This window comes from Vulpes vulpes, chromosome 13, assembly GCF_048418805.1.
Source record: "Vulpes vulpes isolate BD-2025 chromosome 13, VulVul3, whole genome shotgun sequence".
In the NCBI taxonomy this organism is placed as follows: Eukaryota; Metazoa; Chordata; class Mammalia; order Carnivora; family Canidae; genus Vulpes; species Vulpes vulpes.
In genome coordinates this window covers 97,856,071-97,871,073 of record NC_132792.1, presented here as the reverse complement: position 1 = coordinate 97,871,073, position 15,003 = coordinate 97,856,071, and the positions used below count along the sequence as shown (strand labels likewise).

The 15,003-nt window shown below is 35.9% G+C and overlaps 1 protein-coding gene across 2 annotated transcripts in view; it reads right to left on the bottom strand.

The window, feature by feature from the left end:
- Window positions 1–15,003, bottom strand: part of PSMA8 (proteasome 20S subunit alpha 8) — a 53,846-nt gene that overhangs the window by 34,054 nt on the left and 4,789 nt on the right. Inside the window, exon 1 of one of the 2 annotated variants that reach the window (XM_072735135.1) lies at window positions 2,765–2,867. The exons of the other annotated variant lie outside the window; for it this stretch is intronic. Coding sequence (XP_072591236.1) covers window positions 2,765–2,866 — 102 coding nt within the window. The 5' untranslated portion in view covers window position 2,867. Of the gene's footprint in view, window positions 1–2,764; window positions 2,868–15,003 lie in introns of those variants that run through there. 2 annotated transcript variants of the gene reach the window in all.

The window sequence follows — 15,003 nt, the reverse complement described above, 5'->3', positions numbered from 1 at the left end:
CAGGTGCTACTTTGCTACCTATTTTACTATTAAACTGTAGCTGAGAGAAGCTAGTTGCCTTTTGCGTTATATACCTGGCTTCCACATTCATGGTACTGACAGCTACTTAACATAAAAGTATTTATTGAATTAACTGCATGATACAATGCAAAGAGCAGAGGCTTTGGAACTGGAAAAAAATTAAGTGTGAATATGGGATCCATCACTTTCTAGCTGGTTACCTTCAGCAAGCTATCAAAGTTTCTGAATCAGTTTCTACACATATAAAAAGGGGATTAAAGACTATCCTTAACATTACATAACGTACACAAAATACTTGGTACAAAGGAAAGTCTACTTAAAGGCTTACTTTTTACCTTGCCCCTCCACTGTAGTGTATCATGTGATAGAAATACAGGAAGAATTATGCTACCTAGATTCTGAAAGATCTTACTATCCAGTTGGTATGAGAAGACTATTAAATATACCTGAAATTAAAGAGAATACATGGCCAAATAGGAGATACTCTACAATGCTATGTGGTACATATTATAAATTCAGAAAAAGAATATGAGCCATGATGGCTGGAGGAGATCAGAGAAGGCTTCATCAAGGAGAAGAAATATACAGAGATTGTCTGAGGATAAATAAGAGAGAGTGTGGCAAAAATGAAAGTGTTTTCTCTTCTACCCACAAATATATGTGAGTAAAACCATGAAGCTACCCCATTAATTAAAGAGGGTGGATAAGGATTATAGAAGACTTGATGGCCAGAATGTGAAGCTAAGATTTGAAAAAGCAGGAAACATGGAGCTAGTAATAGTTTGGGGTCAGGCAAAGGACAGGATGAGGAATGATAGTAAATCTTACCTTTTTCATGGGAATACTGCAAAGGATTCATTGGTTTTTGTTTTTTGTGTTTTTCTGAAGAAAGGTATTACCTCTCCAAAATGCTATTCAAACGTATTTTTCATTTACAGAAAAAGAAACTAAAGGAAAAAGAAAAGGCCCTTGCCTCACTTTGTGCTGTAAGATAATCACCAAGAATGAAGTAGAACCCAAGTCTCTAATTGTGGTTCCTATAACTTCTTTATTACTAAATAATATTTCATTCATCTACTGGCCAAAACTAGCCAACTTTGGGCTTATTTACAACTCATTATAACAACTGTTGTTTATAGACAGAATATTTTCTAACATATTTTAATAAACAAGTGCCATTATAAACTTTACCCCACATAAAAGGTCATAGCACCCTCAAGGAAACACAATGAACAAAGATGCAAATTATAATTTCAGAATCCTGAGATAAAAACTGTCTCATCCTTCCAATGTATCTTTAAAAATGCCCACTATAGGTATCTTTATATCCTTACCCTTTTACAGCTCATTACAAAGGAACTATCAATCAGTTCTATAGCATTCTTAAAACATTTTAAATGAGCCAACGTGGCTTCTTATTACACCCCAGTCTTCTCCCATTACTTCCTTTATTTTAGGCTCTAAAACTTGGGCATTATTTTCTAACCATATGCTTCATGCCTTGCTGGGGATTACACAACTTTTTGTTTTTATCAAAATGGTACCCTTTTGGTTTAAGCTACATCAGGCTTTTCTTAAATTTACAATTCTAAAAAAATTACTTATAAAACAGAGGCAAAACTAGAGGGCCCAATTAAATAGAAAAATACTTAAAAAATGGTAAGATTCTTTCTAGTGTTTTTTTTTAACCACTTTACATTTGATAGATTTATAATAAAAGTGAATTATTTCCTTCCATAACTAAATTGGTATGGAAAGTGAGGGAAAATAGAGATACTGCTAGACTCAGAAATGCACTATGTATTCCCATACCTAGGGTCTCAATTTCCAAAATACACAACAAACATGCTCATGAAATTCGAGAGATTAAAAAAAAATTGTATCTTTCTGAACTCACAGGTTAGGACTTAGAAGATTTGGGGTAATAGTTCCTTGGTCACCAGGGTAGTTTTGTCCTTTTTAATTTTTACAAATCATTTTATGATTATTAAAGGTAATTAAAATTTGGCAGGAGCATTACTGCTACCCTGAGTATTTAAAAGTTTTTCAGAAATGTGGATACGTAAATATGAAATAGGGAATCATCTTTCAAGAAATTCCAGCATTATTTGAACAAACAAAGAACAAAGTGGCAAAAGAATGGGGAGATTCTTGGTGCTTAGAGCGTCTAAAAGGCTGCCAAATATTCGGGTAAAGTCTCTTAGGACAATTACTTTTAACAGGTGGAAACGTATGACAACTGGCTTAGCGTTCTTGACCATTTCCTTGGTAAAGGATTCAATTTTACATGGATTTGTCCGTATTTCAGGGCAGGCATGGCATAAACTACTATTAAACAAGAGTGCCCGTATGAAGGAACCGTCACTTTTCCACGCATCTACAGATTCCTGAGGAAGTGCCTTCGGGAAGGCTTTTACTGGCTGGAAGAAGTTTTTTCTTCCCTCACTGTTAGCATAAATACCTCTTCTAAAATCAAGGCTTCAACTCACACCCTAGTTTTAGGTCTGTAGCTATCGTTCTTCAAAAGCAGCTGCACACCTATGAAATCTACCGAATTTTACTCCGCCGCTTCCAGCCCAAATTTCGGAAAGGGCATCTCTCCCAATAAAAAGAAGGCCGCAATTTTCACAAGTGGGAGACTCGCCTTTTCTGACTCCCTACAGCGGGGCCTCGGGCTGGGGTAGCGGGGTAAGGAAGGCACGGCCGGGGGGGGGGGGGGGCAGTGAAGGAGTTGTTCGCTCACCGCCGTGGATCCTTTCTTCACTGCTTCCTGGGCATATTCCACTTGGAAAAGGTGTCCATCTGGGGAGAAGACCGTAATTGCCCGGTCATACCGAGATGCCATGGCACACGCCTAGGCCAATTCCCGCGGTGTCAACGACGCTACCGCTGGAGAGACGTGCGCAAGCGCCACTGCGGCTGCCACGTGCCACCCGGAAGTGCTTGCCCAGGGCCTCGAGGTGCTCCCGGAAGTTCTCGCGCAAGCACCCGAGATGCCTCTGGGAGTCCTGGCGCCCGCGGCCCGGAGCCGGCTCAGAGGCCCTCGTTCCCGCCTCGCTCGCTGTGCGCGGCTGTGCCCTGTGCCCTGAGCGGGCAGAGTCCCTCTGCTACCCTTACACCTGGTGCACACTTCCCATTTTCCCCACCACGGTGTTGCCCCACGGTGCTGTCAGATCACCCCAGTTATAAAAATGACGGCCAAGACGAGGGCTTCGCGAAGAGAAAGTCAACCATCAGGTATTTTGGTTTTCGCAAACCTGGCAGAGCACCGGTGGGGAGTTAAATTTCAGCCTCTTCAGTTTAGCTTCAAGTTGTAAGTTTCATTTCTCGCTCTCACGTGTCTTACAACGTTTTAAGTCAAAGAGAGATATTAAAATTTTCGAAGTAGTGGGTTTTGTTTTGCTTTGTTTTTTTTTTCATTTTCTGCCTGTGAATGCAGAGGATTTTTATTTTCTGCTAATGACAGGAATTAAGATGATACTATTTTAGTCAAAGAAATTCTTTTAAAGTCCAAACGTATGCTACTTAAAAGATTTCTGCAAATGTAACGATAGTAGAAAGTCTTTAAACAGGTACAACATTTCTGCCTGTGAAACAACTCTTGTCTCTTTGTCCTCATTTATAAAATGGGGATGTTTAAAATGCGGTGGCAAAGTGTTATGCTCAGGTTTACATGTGTTTGTAGGCATAAATAATTTAAAATGGTGTCTGGTGGGTAGTAAAAGGTAAGTTTAGCTATTATTATTGCTTTCCATGTAGTATTTAATATATATTGTTTTCCATTGGGGAGGATCTAACCCTTGGTGAAATGAACCTTAACTAAAACAAAGAAAAAAAGAATAATTATCTACAAAAGAGAAAAACTCAACACCTTTAATTCCTAATATTTAATTCAGAATTTTAGTTGACTACTAAAAGCAATTTGTATTTACCTGCCATCTAGTTTCTTAATATTAGAAACTATTGAAAAACTTGGCTCTACTGAAAACAAAATAGTAATTCCTAACCAAAACAACTCGCTCTACCTTTTCAAGAGTTCATGAAATTTTACAATGAATGTTATGTTACACCAACTATTATGTAAGAAGTGTTTTAGCATTTTATTAAGTAATCATAATTTATTCTTTGAAATACTTACAAATGACAGGAGACTTCAGAAAAATGCAGAGAGGTCCCCTCTACCCTTCACCCAGTTTCCCTACATGGTAATATCATACATAACCTATGGTACAATAGCAAAACCAGGAAATGACATTGGTAAAAATCCACAGAGCCTCTTCAGATTTTACCACTTATATATGCACCCATTTGTGTATGTGTGTATAGTTCTATGCAATATATAGCCACTGCCACAATCAAGATATGTAACTGTTCCATGACTATAAAGATTACTTGTGCTGCCCATTTAACAGTCATGCCCATTTCTTCCCTGCTCCCAACTCCTGGAAACCATTAATCTGTTCTCCATATGTCTAATTTTGTCATTTAAAAAATTTTACACTGGTGGAATCATATGGTATGTAAATTTTTGTGACTTTTAATTTTAAGATAATTATGGATTTACAGGAAGTTGTAATCAAATCATCATAACAGTGTTCCCTTGTACCTTTAATTTAGTTTACCCAATTTGTTACATTACACACAATATCAAAACTAGGAAATTGACATCAATAGGAAATATGTCCATAGCTTTCATTGGAAGACATTTGAAAGTTTTATGATGTATTACAGATGTATTTCAGCAATGAGATAGTATCAAAATCTTGGCAAGGATTACTTTACACACTCAGGGTTCACATTGACACTACAACTTAACAGTGAAGCTTTGGGTAGGTATATTTCAGTTTCCTAAAACCTACTTTTCTGACCTGTAAAAGGGGGATAATAATACTGACTTCACAAGATTGTTGTGAAGAGCAAGTGAAATAACATATTAATGTATGAAGGTATTACCTATCACAGATAAGCACTTGAAAGATGTTAACTCTTGTTATTAATCATTGAGCTAACTAAAATTAAGATTATTCTATAAGTGAGAAGTTAGGAAGAGTAAAAATGTAGCATGAACCCACTTATATATTTTTTAAATGTATGTACAAACATATTTCTAAATCTATAGAGAAAAGAGTGAGAGGGCATACATCAAGTTGACAAGAGTTTTTTTCTTTACAGGAATCCAGAGATTGGAAAGAGAATGAGGAGATATGGTAAGGAAGGAGAAGTTACTGTTTTAAACTTAGTATCTGTATCTTAAAAATTTTACAGCAAGCATAGTTTACCTTTATACTTAATAAAGACAGTGTAAACTAACAGTTTAATGCCTAGAGACTTCCTGCAATGACAGTCATGATGGTTTCATCCAGATCTCCTATTGAGAACTACTAGAAATACTGGACAAAAAAATTTTTAAATCTATATTCTGACTCCAATAGCTAACAAAGAATGAAGAGTTGTGATGCCAAGATTCAGAAAAGAAGTAACCCTTGCAGGGGTAAGCCTAGCATTTTCTCCTTGAAGTATTTTCCTATTTGCAGTGGCTAGGTGAGTAGTGAAGCAGACTTTTGATAGACAAAAATTGGATTTCAAAGTCAGTCAAGGTATAGGGTCATGGTAAAGATGTTGTAGACTTTTTGTTTGGGACCCAAAGAACCACAACCCAGAACTAAGAGTGAACCCAAAGTAGACCTCTTCTTAAAAGAACTACCACCAAGTTTTTCATCACCTTAGTTAAAGATTAGAATAAAGCAGTTGATGAAAAGAACAAAAGTAACAGAAATGTAGGTAAAATTAAATCTCCAAAAAAAAAATTTACATCTCCATGCAATTCACAGCCCACTGATGAATACCTGAGACATGTAGAGGGTGACATTCCTCAAGGAACTCATGGCTGCCTTAATGTTGATGTTTTATTAGAGACTAAAAGCAACATTATCTTAATAGCTAGCCCTCCAAGGTCCTAGAGACCTTGCTCTCAACAAGCACAAATTCCTTAGAGACTTATGTTACCCATAACCCCCACCAACTAGAAAGTATACAATCAGTCACTCCTCACAATTCTGGTGTAGCTCTTTCTGCCCATGGATCCTTTCCCCATGCTGTATAATAAAAGCACCTTTTGCACTGAAAATGCCTCAAGAATTCTTTTTTTGACCATTCACTTGGCAGCTCCATCACCAATGTTTCTCAAACTGTGGTCTGCAGATCTTTGGAATTACCCAGAAATCTTTCAAGGAATTCACGATATCAAAACTATAGTGATAATACTGAAATGGTATTTGTTCTTTCATTGTATGAATATTTACATTTGCAGTGCAAAAGACATGGGCAAAACTACTGGTTAGTATGAATCAAGGCAGCAATACCAAACTATACTAGTATCCACTGTATTCTTTACCACTAAGCACTCATTTTTAAAAAATGCCAATTTCATTTAAGAATATCATTGAATAAGCAGTAAATTATTAATTTTATCAAATCTTGACTCATGAGTACTTATATTTTTAATTTTCAGAATGGGAAGTATACTTAAGGTACTTCTGCTGCCTTCAAAGTAAGGTGGTTAGCTTGAGATAAAGCACTTTTGTAGATCCTTGAGTTGCTAGCTGAACCAGCCCCCTTTATCATGGAATATCTTTTATACCTGAAAGAGTGACTGACATATGGTTATTCAGAGTTAGATATTTGGGCAGACACTGCTGAAAATAAACAATATTAGCCTATCACTCTAAGAAAAACAACAGACAGTATATTTCCAAAGATAAAATTCAAGTTTTGGGGCCACCTGCCTTTTGCTCAGGTCATGATCTCCAGATCCTGGGATTGAGCCCTGCATTGGGCTCCCTGCTCAACAGGGAGGATGCTTCCCCTCACCACCCCCATGCTTGCTTGCACTCTCTCTCAAATAAATAAAGAAATAAATAATCATTAAAAAAGGGTTTAAGCTTTTAAAACAAAAATCAGAATTTTGAAAAATTTATATCCATCACCATGAACTTGACAATTTGTCCATAATTAACTACTTTACTGATGAGATTGGTGGTGTTAATAAAATGTGATTTTTTATATAGTGCTACATTTGGAAAATATGCATAACTCAGTGAACCAGGATTTTCCAGTGACCAAAGTATAAATCATACACAATCATGCAAAAATAAAAAAGACATTCAAATTCCTACACAGACTAGCAGATTTTAATGTAAAAAGAGCACTAAAATTTCACTGATGTGATTTTAGATGACACATTTCAACTAACTTTAAGAACTATCACATTTTGAATGTTGGTCTAGTAACAAAGAGTATCTAGTGGTTGAAATCACTGAATATTGATCTGAAGTGATCTAAAAAGGCTATAAAAAATTTTGTTTTCCAATATATTTTGGTGACATTGTTTCCCCAATATATTTCAACCTAAATAACATTTTAAAACTGTTTGAATGTAGAAGCAGATCTAAGAATCCAGCTGTATTCTTTTAAGCTGGATATTAAAAAAGATTTACAATTTCATTCTTCTCATTAATGGTTTTAAATTTTGGAAAATACAGGTTTTTCATTTTATTTATTTATTTATTGAAAAGATTTATTTATTTTAGAGAGAGAGCACACAAGAGTGAGCACATGTGAGTGAGGGGGAGGGAAGGAGGGAGAGGAGAGAAAGAATCTCAAGCCAACTCTCCACTGAGTGCAGAACCTGGCTCAGGACTCAATCCCACAACCCTGAGATCATGGCCTGAGCCTAAACCAAGAGTTGGATGCTTAACTGACTGAGCCGCCCAGGCATCCTGAAAAATATAGGCGTTTTAATAGAATATATGAAATGTGTAAATAGGTAATGAGTTTAACTTTTTAATGATAAATAAGTAAAATGTTTTAATTTTAATGTGGTAAATATTGATAGATATAGCCCACATAAATGAAAGCTCTTCAGGGTCTTCAATAATTTTTAGGATGGTAAAAGTATTCCTAAGGCCAAAAAGTTGGGAAGCACTGGAACAAAGCATTACTAGTACCCTAGAGGATTAGTTGCCTGCCAAAAGCAAAAGTAAATCCTCTGTAGAGGAAGACAACATCATACAGAACCTCAAATTGTTGCAATTTCTCATATGTAGTATCCTGTGCTCTATCAAAAGTAAGCCTGCATACACAAAAAGATCACATGACCAAAGAACAAGAGAAACAACAGGCAATAGAAACAGACTAATACAAGATCCAGATAATGGAGTTATCAAATACAGATTTTTAAAACATGTTAATTATATGCAGGGGATTTTTTTTTTTTTTAGATTTTATTTATTTGAGAGAGACAGATATAGCAACAGAGATAGCAAGAGAGAGAGAAAGCAAGAGAGAGCACAAGTGGGGAGGAGAGGGAGAAGCAGATTCCCCATTGAGCAGGAAGCCCCTGGGGCTCTGTCTCAGAATCCTGGGATCATAACCTGAGCTGAAGGCAGATGCTTAACCAACTGAGCCATTCAGGCCCCTATGCAAGGGATTAAAAACAAGATCAAGATTTTCAGCAGGGAGGGCAGCCCTGGTGGCTCAGCGGTTTAGCACCACCTGCAGCCCTGGTCGTGATCCTGGAGACCCAGGATCGAGTCCCACGTCGGGCTCCCTGCATGGAGCCTGCTTCTCCCTCTGCCTGTGTCTCTGCCTCTCTCTCTCTCTGTGTCTCTCATGAATAAATAAATTAAAAAAAAAAAGATTTTCAGCAGGGACCAGAGCTATTAATGAAGAGTGTTTTGGAAACTGTAGAAATGAATACTATATTAATTGAGATTAAGAGCTTAATAATCAGGCTTAAAATCAGACCTAGTTGAAAAGAGAAGTAGGGAATTAGAAGATAATAAAATAAGCGTGTGTGTGTGTGTCTGTGTGTGTGTGTGTGTGTGTATGTATGTATTTAAAATCTCCATATCAAAGCAGAGAGAGATAAGAGGATAGAGAACACTGAAAAATAATCTAAAACATAGTGGGTATGGTGAAAAACCAAATGTAGGTGTAGTTGGAGTACCAGACTCCAACTGGAGGTTAAAAAAAAAAAAAAGACAGAAACAACATATAAAGATATTTTGTTTACATATTTTCAAACTGGCAAATGAATCAAGCAACAGATTTAAGAAAAACTATTAACAGCAAGAAGGATAAATAAAAGAAATTCACACTTAGGAAAACCACAATAAATCCAATGTAAACCAAAGACACTGAGAAAATCTTAAAGCACCTTTCATGAGGATGGTGCTGAAGGCAAAGGAAGTTCCTGCCTCTCCCAAAGCCAAGGCCAAAGCAAAGGCTTTGAAAGTCAAAAAAAGAGGTGCTAAAAGTCGTCCACAGTCAGGAAAAAAAAAGAGATCTGCACCTCACCTACATTCCAACGACCCAAGATCCTGTGTCTCTGAAGGCAGCCCAAATATCCTCGAAAGAGTGTCCCCAGAAGAAACCAGCTTGATCACTATGCCATCATCAAGTTCCCCCTGACTGCTGAGTCAGCCATGAAGAAAATAGAAGACAACAACACACTTGTGTTCATTGTGGATGTCCAGTCCAACAAGCACCAAATCAAACATGCTGTGAAGAAGCTCTATGACATTGATGTGGCCAATGTCAACACCTTGATCAGGCCTGATGGAGAGAAGAAAGCATATGTTCAATTGGCTCCTGACTATGAAACTTTGGATGTTGCCAACAAAATTGGGATCATCTAAACTGAGTCCAGCTGGCTACAAATCTAAATACATTTTTTTTAACCAAAAAAAAAAAAAAAAGAGGAAAAAAAAATCTTAAAGCTATTTAAGGAAAAAAAAAAAAAGCTGTATTGCCAAAAAGAAGGTAATAAGACTTTGAACTGATTTGTGTAGTAACATGGAATTCTACCTTAAAATGCTAAAAGAAAATACATGCAAAGCTGGCATGATAATCTATTTCTAGTGAAAATAACCTTTAAAATTGAAGGCAAAATTAAGATATTTCCCACACAAAACCATAAAGAATTAGACACCAGCAAGCACTCACTGCAGGAAATACCAAAGACTGTTCTTCAGACAGAAGAAAAATTATCACAGATGGAAATTTGGAGATGGAGGAAGAAATAAAAAGGATCAAGGGGGGTAGCCCCGGTGGCTTAGCGGTTTAGCGCCGCCTTCAGCCCAGGCTGTGGTCCTGGAGACCAGGAATCAAATCCCACGTCAGGCTCCCAACATGGAGTCTGCTTCTCCCTCTGCCTGTCTCTCTCTCTCTGTCTTTAATAAATAAATAAATAAATATATTTAAAAAGAAAAAAGGATCAAGGGTAAACATATACTTAAGTTCAAATAAATATTAACAGTAAAATAATCCTTATGGGTTTGTAAATATATATATATAGTATTAAAATATTGAGAATAGGGCAGCCTGGGTGGCTCAGCGGTTTAGCGCTGCCTGCAGCCCAGGGCATGATCTGGAGACCCAGGATCGAGTCCCACATCGAGTCCCACCATGGAGCCTGCTTCTCCCTCTGCCTGTGTCTCTGCCTCTCTCTCTCTCTCTCTCTCTCTCTCTCTCTCTCTCCCTGTGTCTTCCATGAATAAATAAATAAAAATCTTAAAAATAAAATAAAATAAAATATTGAGAATATAACATAATTTGGGTAGGAAGACAAATGAATTTTTTAAAAAGATTTATTTATTTATTTATGATAGACACACACATTGAAAGAGAGAGAGAGGCAGAGACACAGGAGGAGGGAGAAGCAGGCTCCATGCCTGGAGCTCGATGCGGAACTCCATCCCGGGACTCCAGGATCGTGCCCTGGGCCAAAGGCAGGCGCTAAACCGCTGAGCCACTCAGGGATCCCCAAAACAAATGAAATTAAAGTGTTCTAACTTCCCTTCATTGTTTCAGAAAGTAGTCAAATTTCAAAATAAAAAGTAGTTAAATTTCGAGCAGCCCTGGTGGCTTAGCGGTTCAGCCCGGGGTGTGATCCTGGAGCCCCAGGATCGAGTCTCATATCGGGCTCCCTGCATGGAGCCTGCTTCTCCCTCTGCCTGTTTCTCTGCCTCTCTCTCTGTGTCTCTCATGAATAAATAAATAAAATCTTTTTTAAAAAGTAGTAAAATTTTTTATTTATATTAGACTAATTGATCCAAAATGCATATTGTAATCTCTGAGGAAACCACTAAGAGAACCATATAAAAATATGTAACCATATATAATACCTTATTATAATGAAATAATAATAAATAACAAAAAGAACACCAAAAAGAAAGAAAAAGGGACATATAACAGGATGGAAAATAGAAAGCAAATAGTATTTTAGTAGGTTTCAAGATAACTACATTAATACTTATATTTTCTATAATGGAATATTTCAGTTATATACATATCCAGCTGGATAAAAAGAAATGCACCTATATGTGCTTATGTGCGAAAACATTAAAGGGTAAAAAAAATTGAAAGTAAAAGGATGAAAAATATATGCAAACATTAAAAAGAGGTAGTATGTAGTATAACAAAATATAGTTCAAGTTAAGATTCATAGCAAGAGGTATGGAGGGATATTTTGTAATAAAGGATCTAATTTATTAGCAATACTTAATTCTAAATTTGTACCTAATGCCAACCATATATTCAGGATAAAGATTGATAGTACTAAAGAAGAAATAGAGAAACTGCAATTAAAGTCAGATTTTAACAGCTTTTTTTGTAATTGATAAAGCATATAAAAAATTAACAAATTTACAAGGAATAAAAGCATAGAGAATATATTCTCTGACCCCAGAGAATTAAGTCAGAAATAAGTAACAACAACATAATTAGAAAACACCCAAGTATTTGAATATTAAGAAATGTGTTTCTAAATAACATGAGTTAAGGAAGAATCTACAATGGAAATTAGAAAATGTTTTCAATGGAATCATATTAATATGATTTAATATTACATATATAAAATATACATTAAAATATGCATGTTTAATATATATTATAAATAAATATAAATAGTATAAGTAAATATATTAAAACATGTGTTGCAGCCAAAGCAGTGCCTAAGGGGGAAATTACAGCATTAATATACACATTAGAAAAGGAGAAAAACTAAGAATAATTACCTAAGTATCAAAGTCGTTATATTAAAAAACAGCTTATTAAACCCAAGGAAAGTAAAAGGAAGGATATATAAAGATAAGAATAGAAATCAGCGGGGCAGCCCGGTGGCTCCGTGGTTTAGCGCCACCTTCAGCCCAGGGCGTGATTTTGGAGACCTGGGAGGGAGTCCCACATCGGCCTTCCTGCATGGAGCCTGCTTCTCCCTCTCTCTGTATCTCTCATAAATAAATAAATAAAATTTAAAAAAATTATTAAAGGAAGAATAGAAATCAATGAAATACAAAATATATAATAGGGAACACAAAGAAGGCTGAAAGAGTATTGAAAAGGCTAATTAAGGGGCACCTGAGTCGCTCAGTGGTTGAGCATATGCCTTTGGGTCAGGGCATGATCCTGGGGTCCTGGGGTCCTGGGGTCCTGGGGTCCTGGGATCCAGTCCCTCATCGTGCTCCCCATTGGGAACCTGCTTCAACCTCTGCCAATGTCTCTGACTCTCTCTCTGTGTCTATTAATAAGTAAATAAAATCTTACAAAAATGAAAAGTATAATAAAATTGATAGTTGTCAGAAGTTACCAAGAAAAAAGAAGACAATATGAGGAATGAAAAGAGGACCTTATTAGAGGTCATAATGACATTAAAAAGTTATGAGTAACTTCATGCCAATAAGTTGGAAAATTCAGAATAAAAGGGCAAATTCTTAGAAAAACATAATAAAACTAATGCAAGAAATAAGAGAAATGTCTTGATGGTCCCAAATCTGTTAAAGAAATTTAACCCATAAATAAAACATTGCTACAAAGAAGACCTTTGGCCCAGGGGTATCACTGGTGAATCCTATGGAATATTTTAGAAGGAAATAACACCAATTTTACATAAAGTCATTACAGAAATAGAAAAAGAGGGACTACTTCCATACTTCTTTTATGAAAGAGAATAACCTTTTTTTTTTTTTTAATAAGCTGTATGCCCAACATGGGATTCAAACTCATGACTCTGAGATCAGTGATCTTATGCTCTCCTGACAGCTAGCCAGGTGCCCCAGGATGCAGCATAATCTTAAGAGCAAAAACCTGAGGATACTATAAGAAAGGAAAATTATAGTCCATGTTCACTCATGAACATGCATATAAAAATCATAAGTAAAATATTAATAAATAAAAAGCAATATGCAAAAAAATTTATATTGCGTGTATATCACAACTAAATTAAGTTATTCTAGGAAGCTATCAATGTAATTCACCACATTAACAGAGTAAAACAGAAGTTATCAACCTATGGCCCAAAACCCAATTCTGGCCTGCTGCTGTGTCTATTTTTGTAAATAAAGTTTTACTGGAAAAACAGCTATGCCCATTCTTTTTTATTTTTTGCTTTCTCGCTAAAATGACAGAGTTGTGTAATTGCAAGGGAACCCAGATGGCCTGCAAAACTTGAAATACTTACTCTCTGGTCCTTTATAGGAAAAGTTTGCTGACTTATAAAATAGAGGGAAGAAAACCCTATCTCAATAAATGCAGAAAAGCATTTAATAAAATCCATTGTCTTGTACAATCTTACTCATAATCTAAGGATTGGAAGGAATTTCCTTAATCTGCTAAGGGACTCTACAGGAAACCTCCAGAAAACATACTTGATGGTTAAATATTGGAACTTCTTTACATTTGAGATCAGCAATATACCTGAGAGTACCTGTTCTGTCATTTCTATTTATCTTTTCTTTTAAGCAGTATATAGCAAGAAGAAAAACTGAGTACTAGAAAGGAAAAAATGAAAATCATATTATTTTTAGATAACCTAACTGTGTGCATAATAAAGAGTCCAAAATAAATTATAGATAAATTGCTAGTATTAGTAAATGACTTTAGGAAGAAATCAGTTGTATTTCTATAAACCAAAACCAGATAATTAGGAAATGAAATAAAAAAGATACCATGTATATACTATATTTCCAGGAAATACATACAGACCTCTACACAGAAAAACCTAACATATTATTGAAAGAACCTAAAGAACCTCTAAGTCAGGGGAGGTATATATCATATTCATTAGTTGGCAAACTCAAATTGATCTAGATATTCACTGCAATATTAACAAGAACGACAGCACTTTTTTCCTTAGAAAGTACTTTAATATTTAAATTTTGTATAGTAGGATACATTTTTACCAATGTATACACTAATGTAATTATGACCATGATAAAAATATAGAATATTTTCATCATCCCCAAACATTCCTTTGTGCTCCTTTGTAGTTATCCTATCCCCCATCCTCATCCCTCATCAACTATTGACCTACTTTGTCACTATAAATGGATTTTGCCTTATTCAGATTTTTATGTAGATGAAACCAACAGTACTCATTTGTGTGACTTTTTCTATGCAACCTGATGTTTTTGAGATTCATTCATTTTGTTGCATATATTGTTTATTACTTTTTATTCTTGAGTAGTATTCTACTATATAAATGTATAATAATTTATTGATTCACCTGTGTGGAATATTTGGGTTGTTTCTAATATAACACTACTTTTTCAAAGATTTTATTTATTTACTTAGAGAGAATTCAAGTAATGGGGAGGGACAAGGTGGGGGTGGAAATGGAGAGAATCTCAAGCAGACTCTGTGCTGAGTGCAGAGCCCAGCTTGGGGCTGGATCCCAGAACCCTGAGAGCATGACTTGAGCTGAAATCAACAATTGGATGCTCACCTAACTGAGGTAACCCAGGCACCCCTAACTTAACACTATTTTTATCAAATGTGCTATGAATACTCATGTATGAGTGTTTGTGTGGGCAATACATATTAATTTCCTTTGGGTAAGGAATAAATACCCAAGGGCACAACTACTGGATCATATAATAGGTGCATGTTTAACTTTATAAAAAATACTAGTTGTTTTTCAGAGTT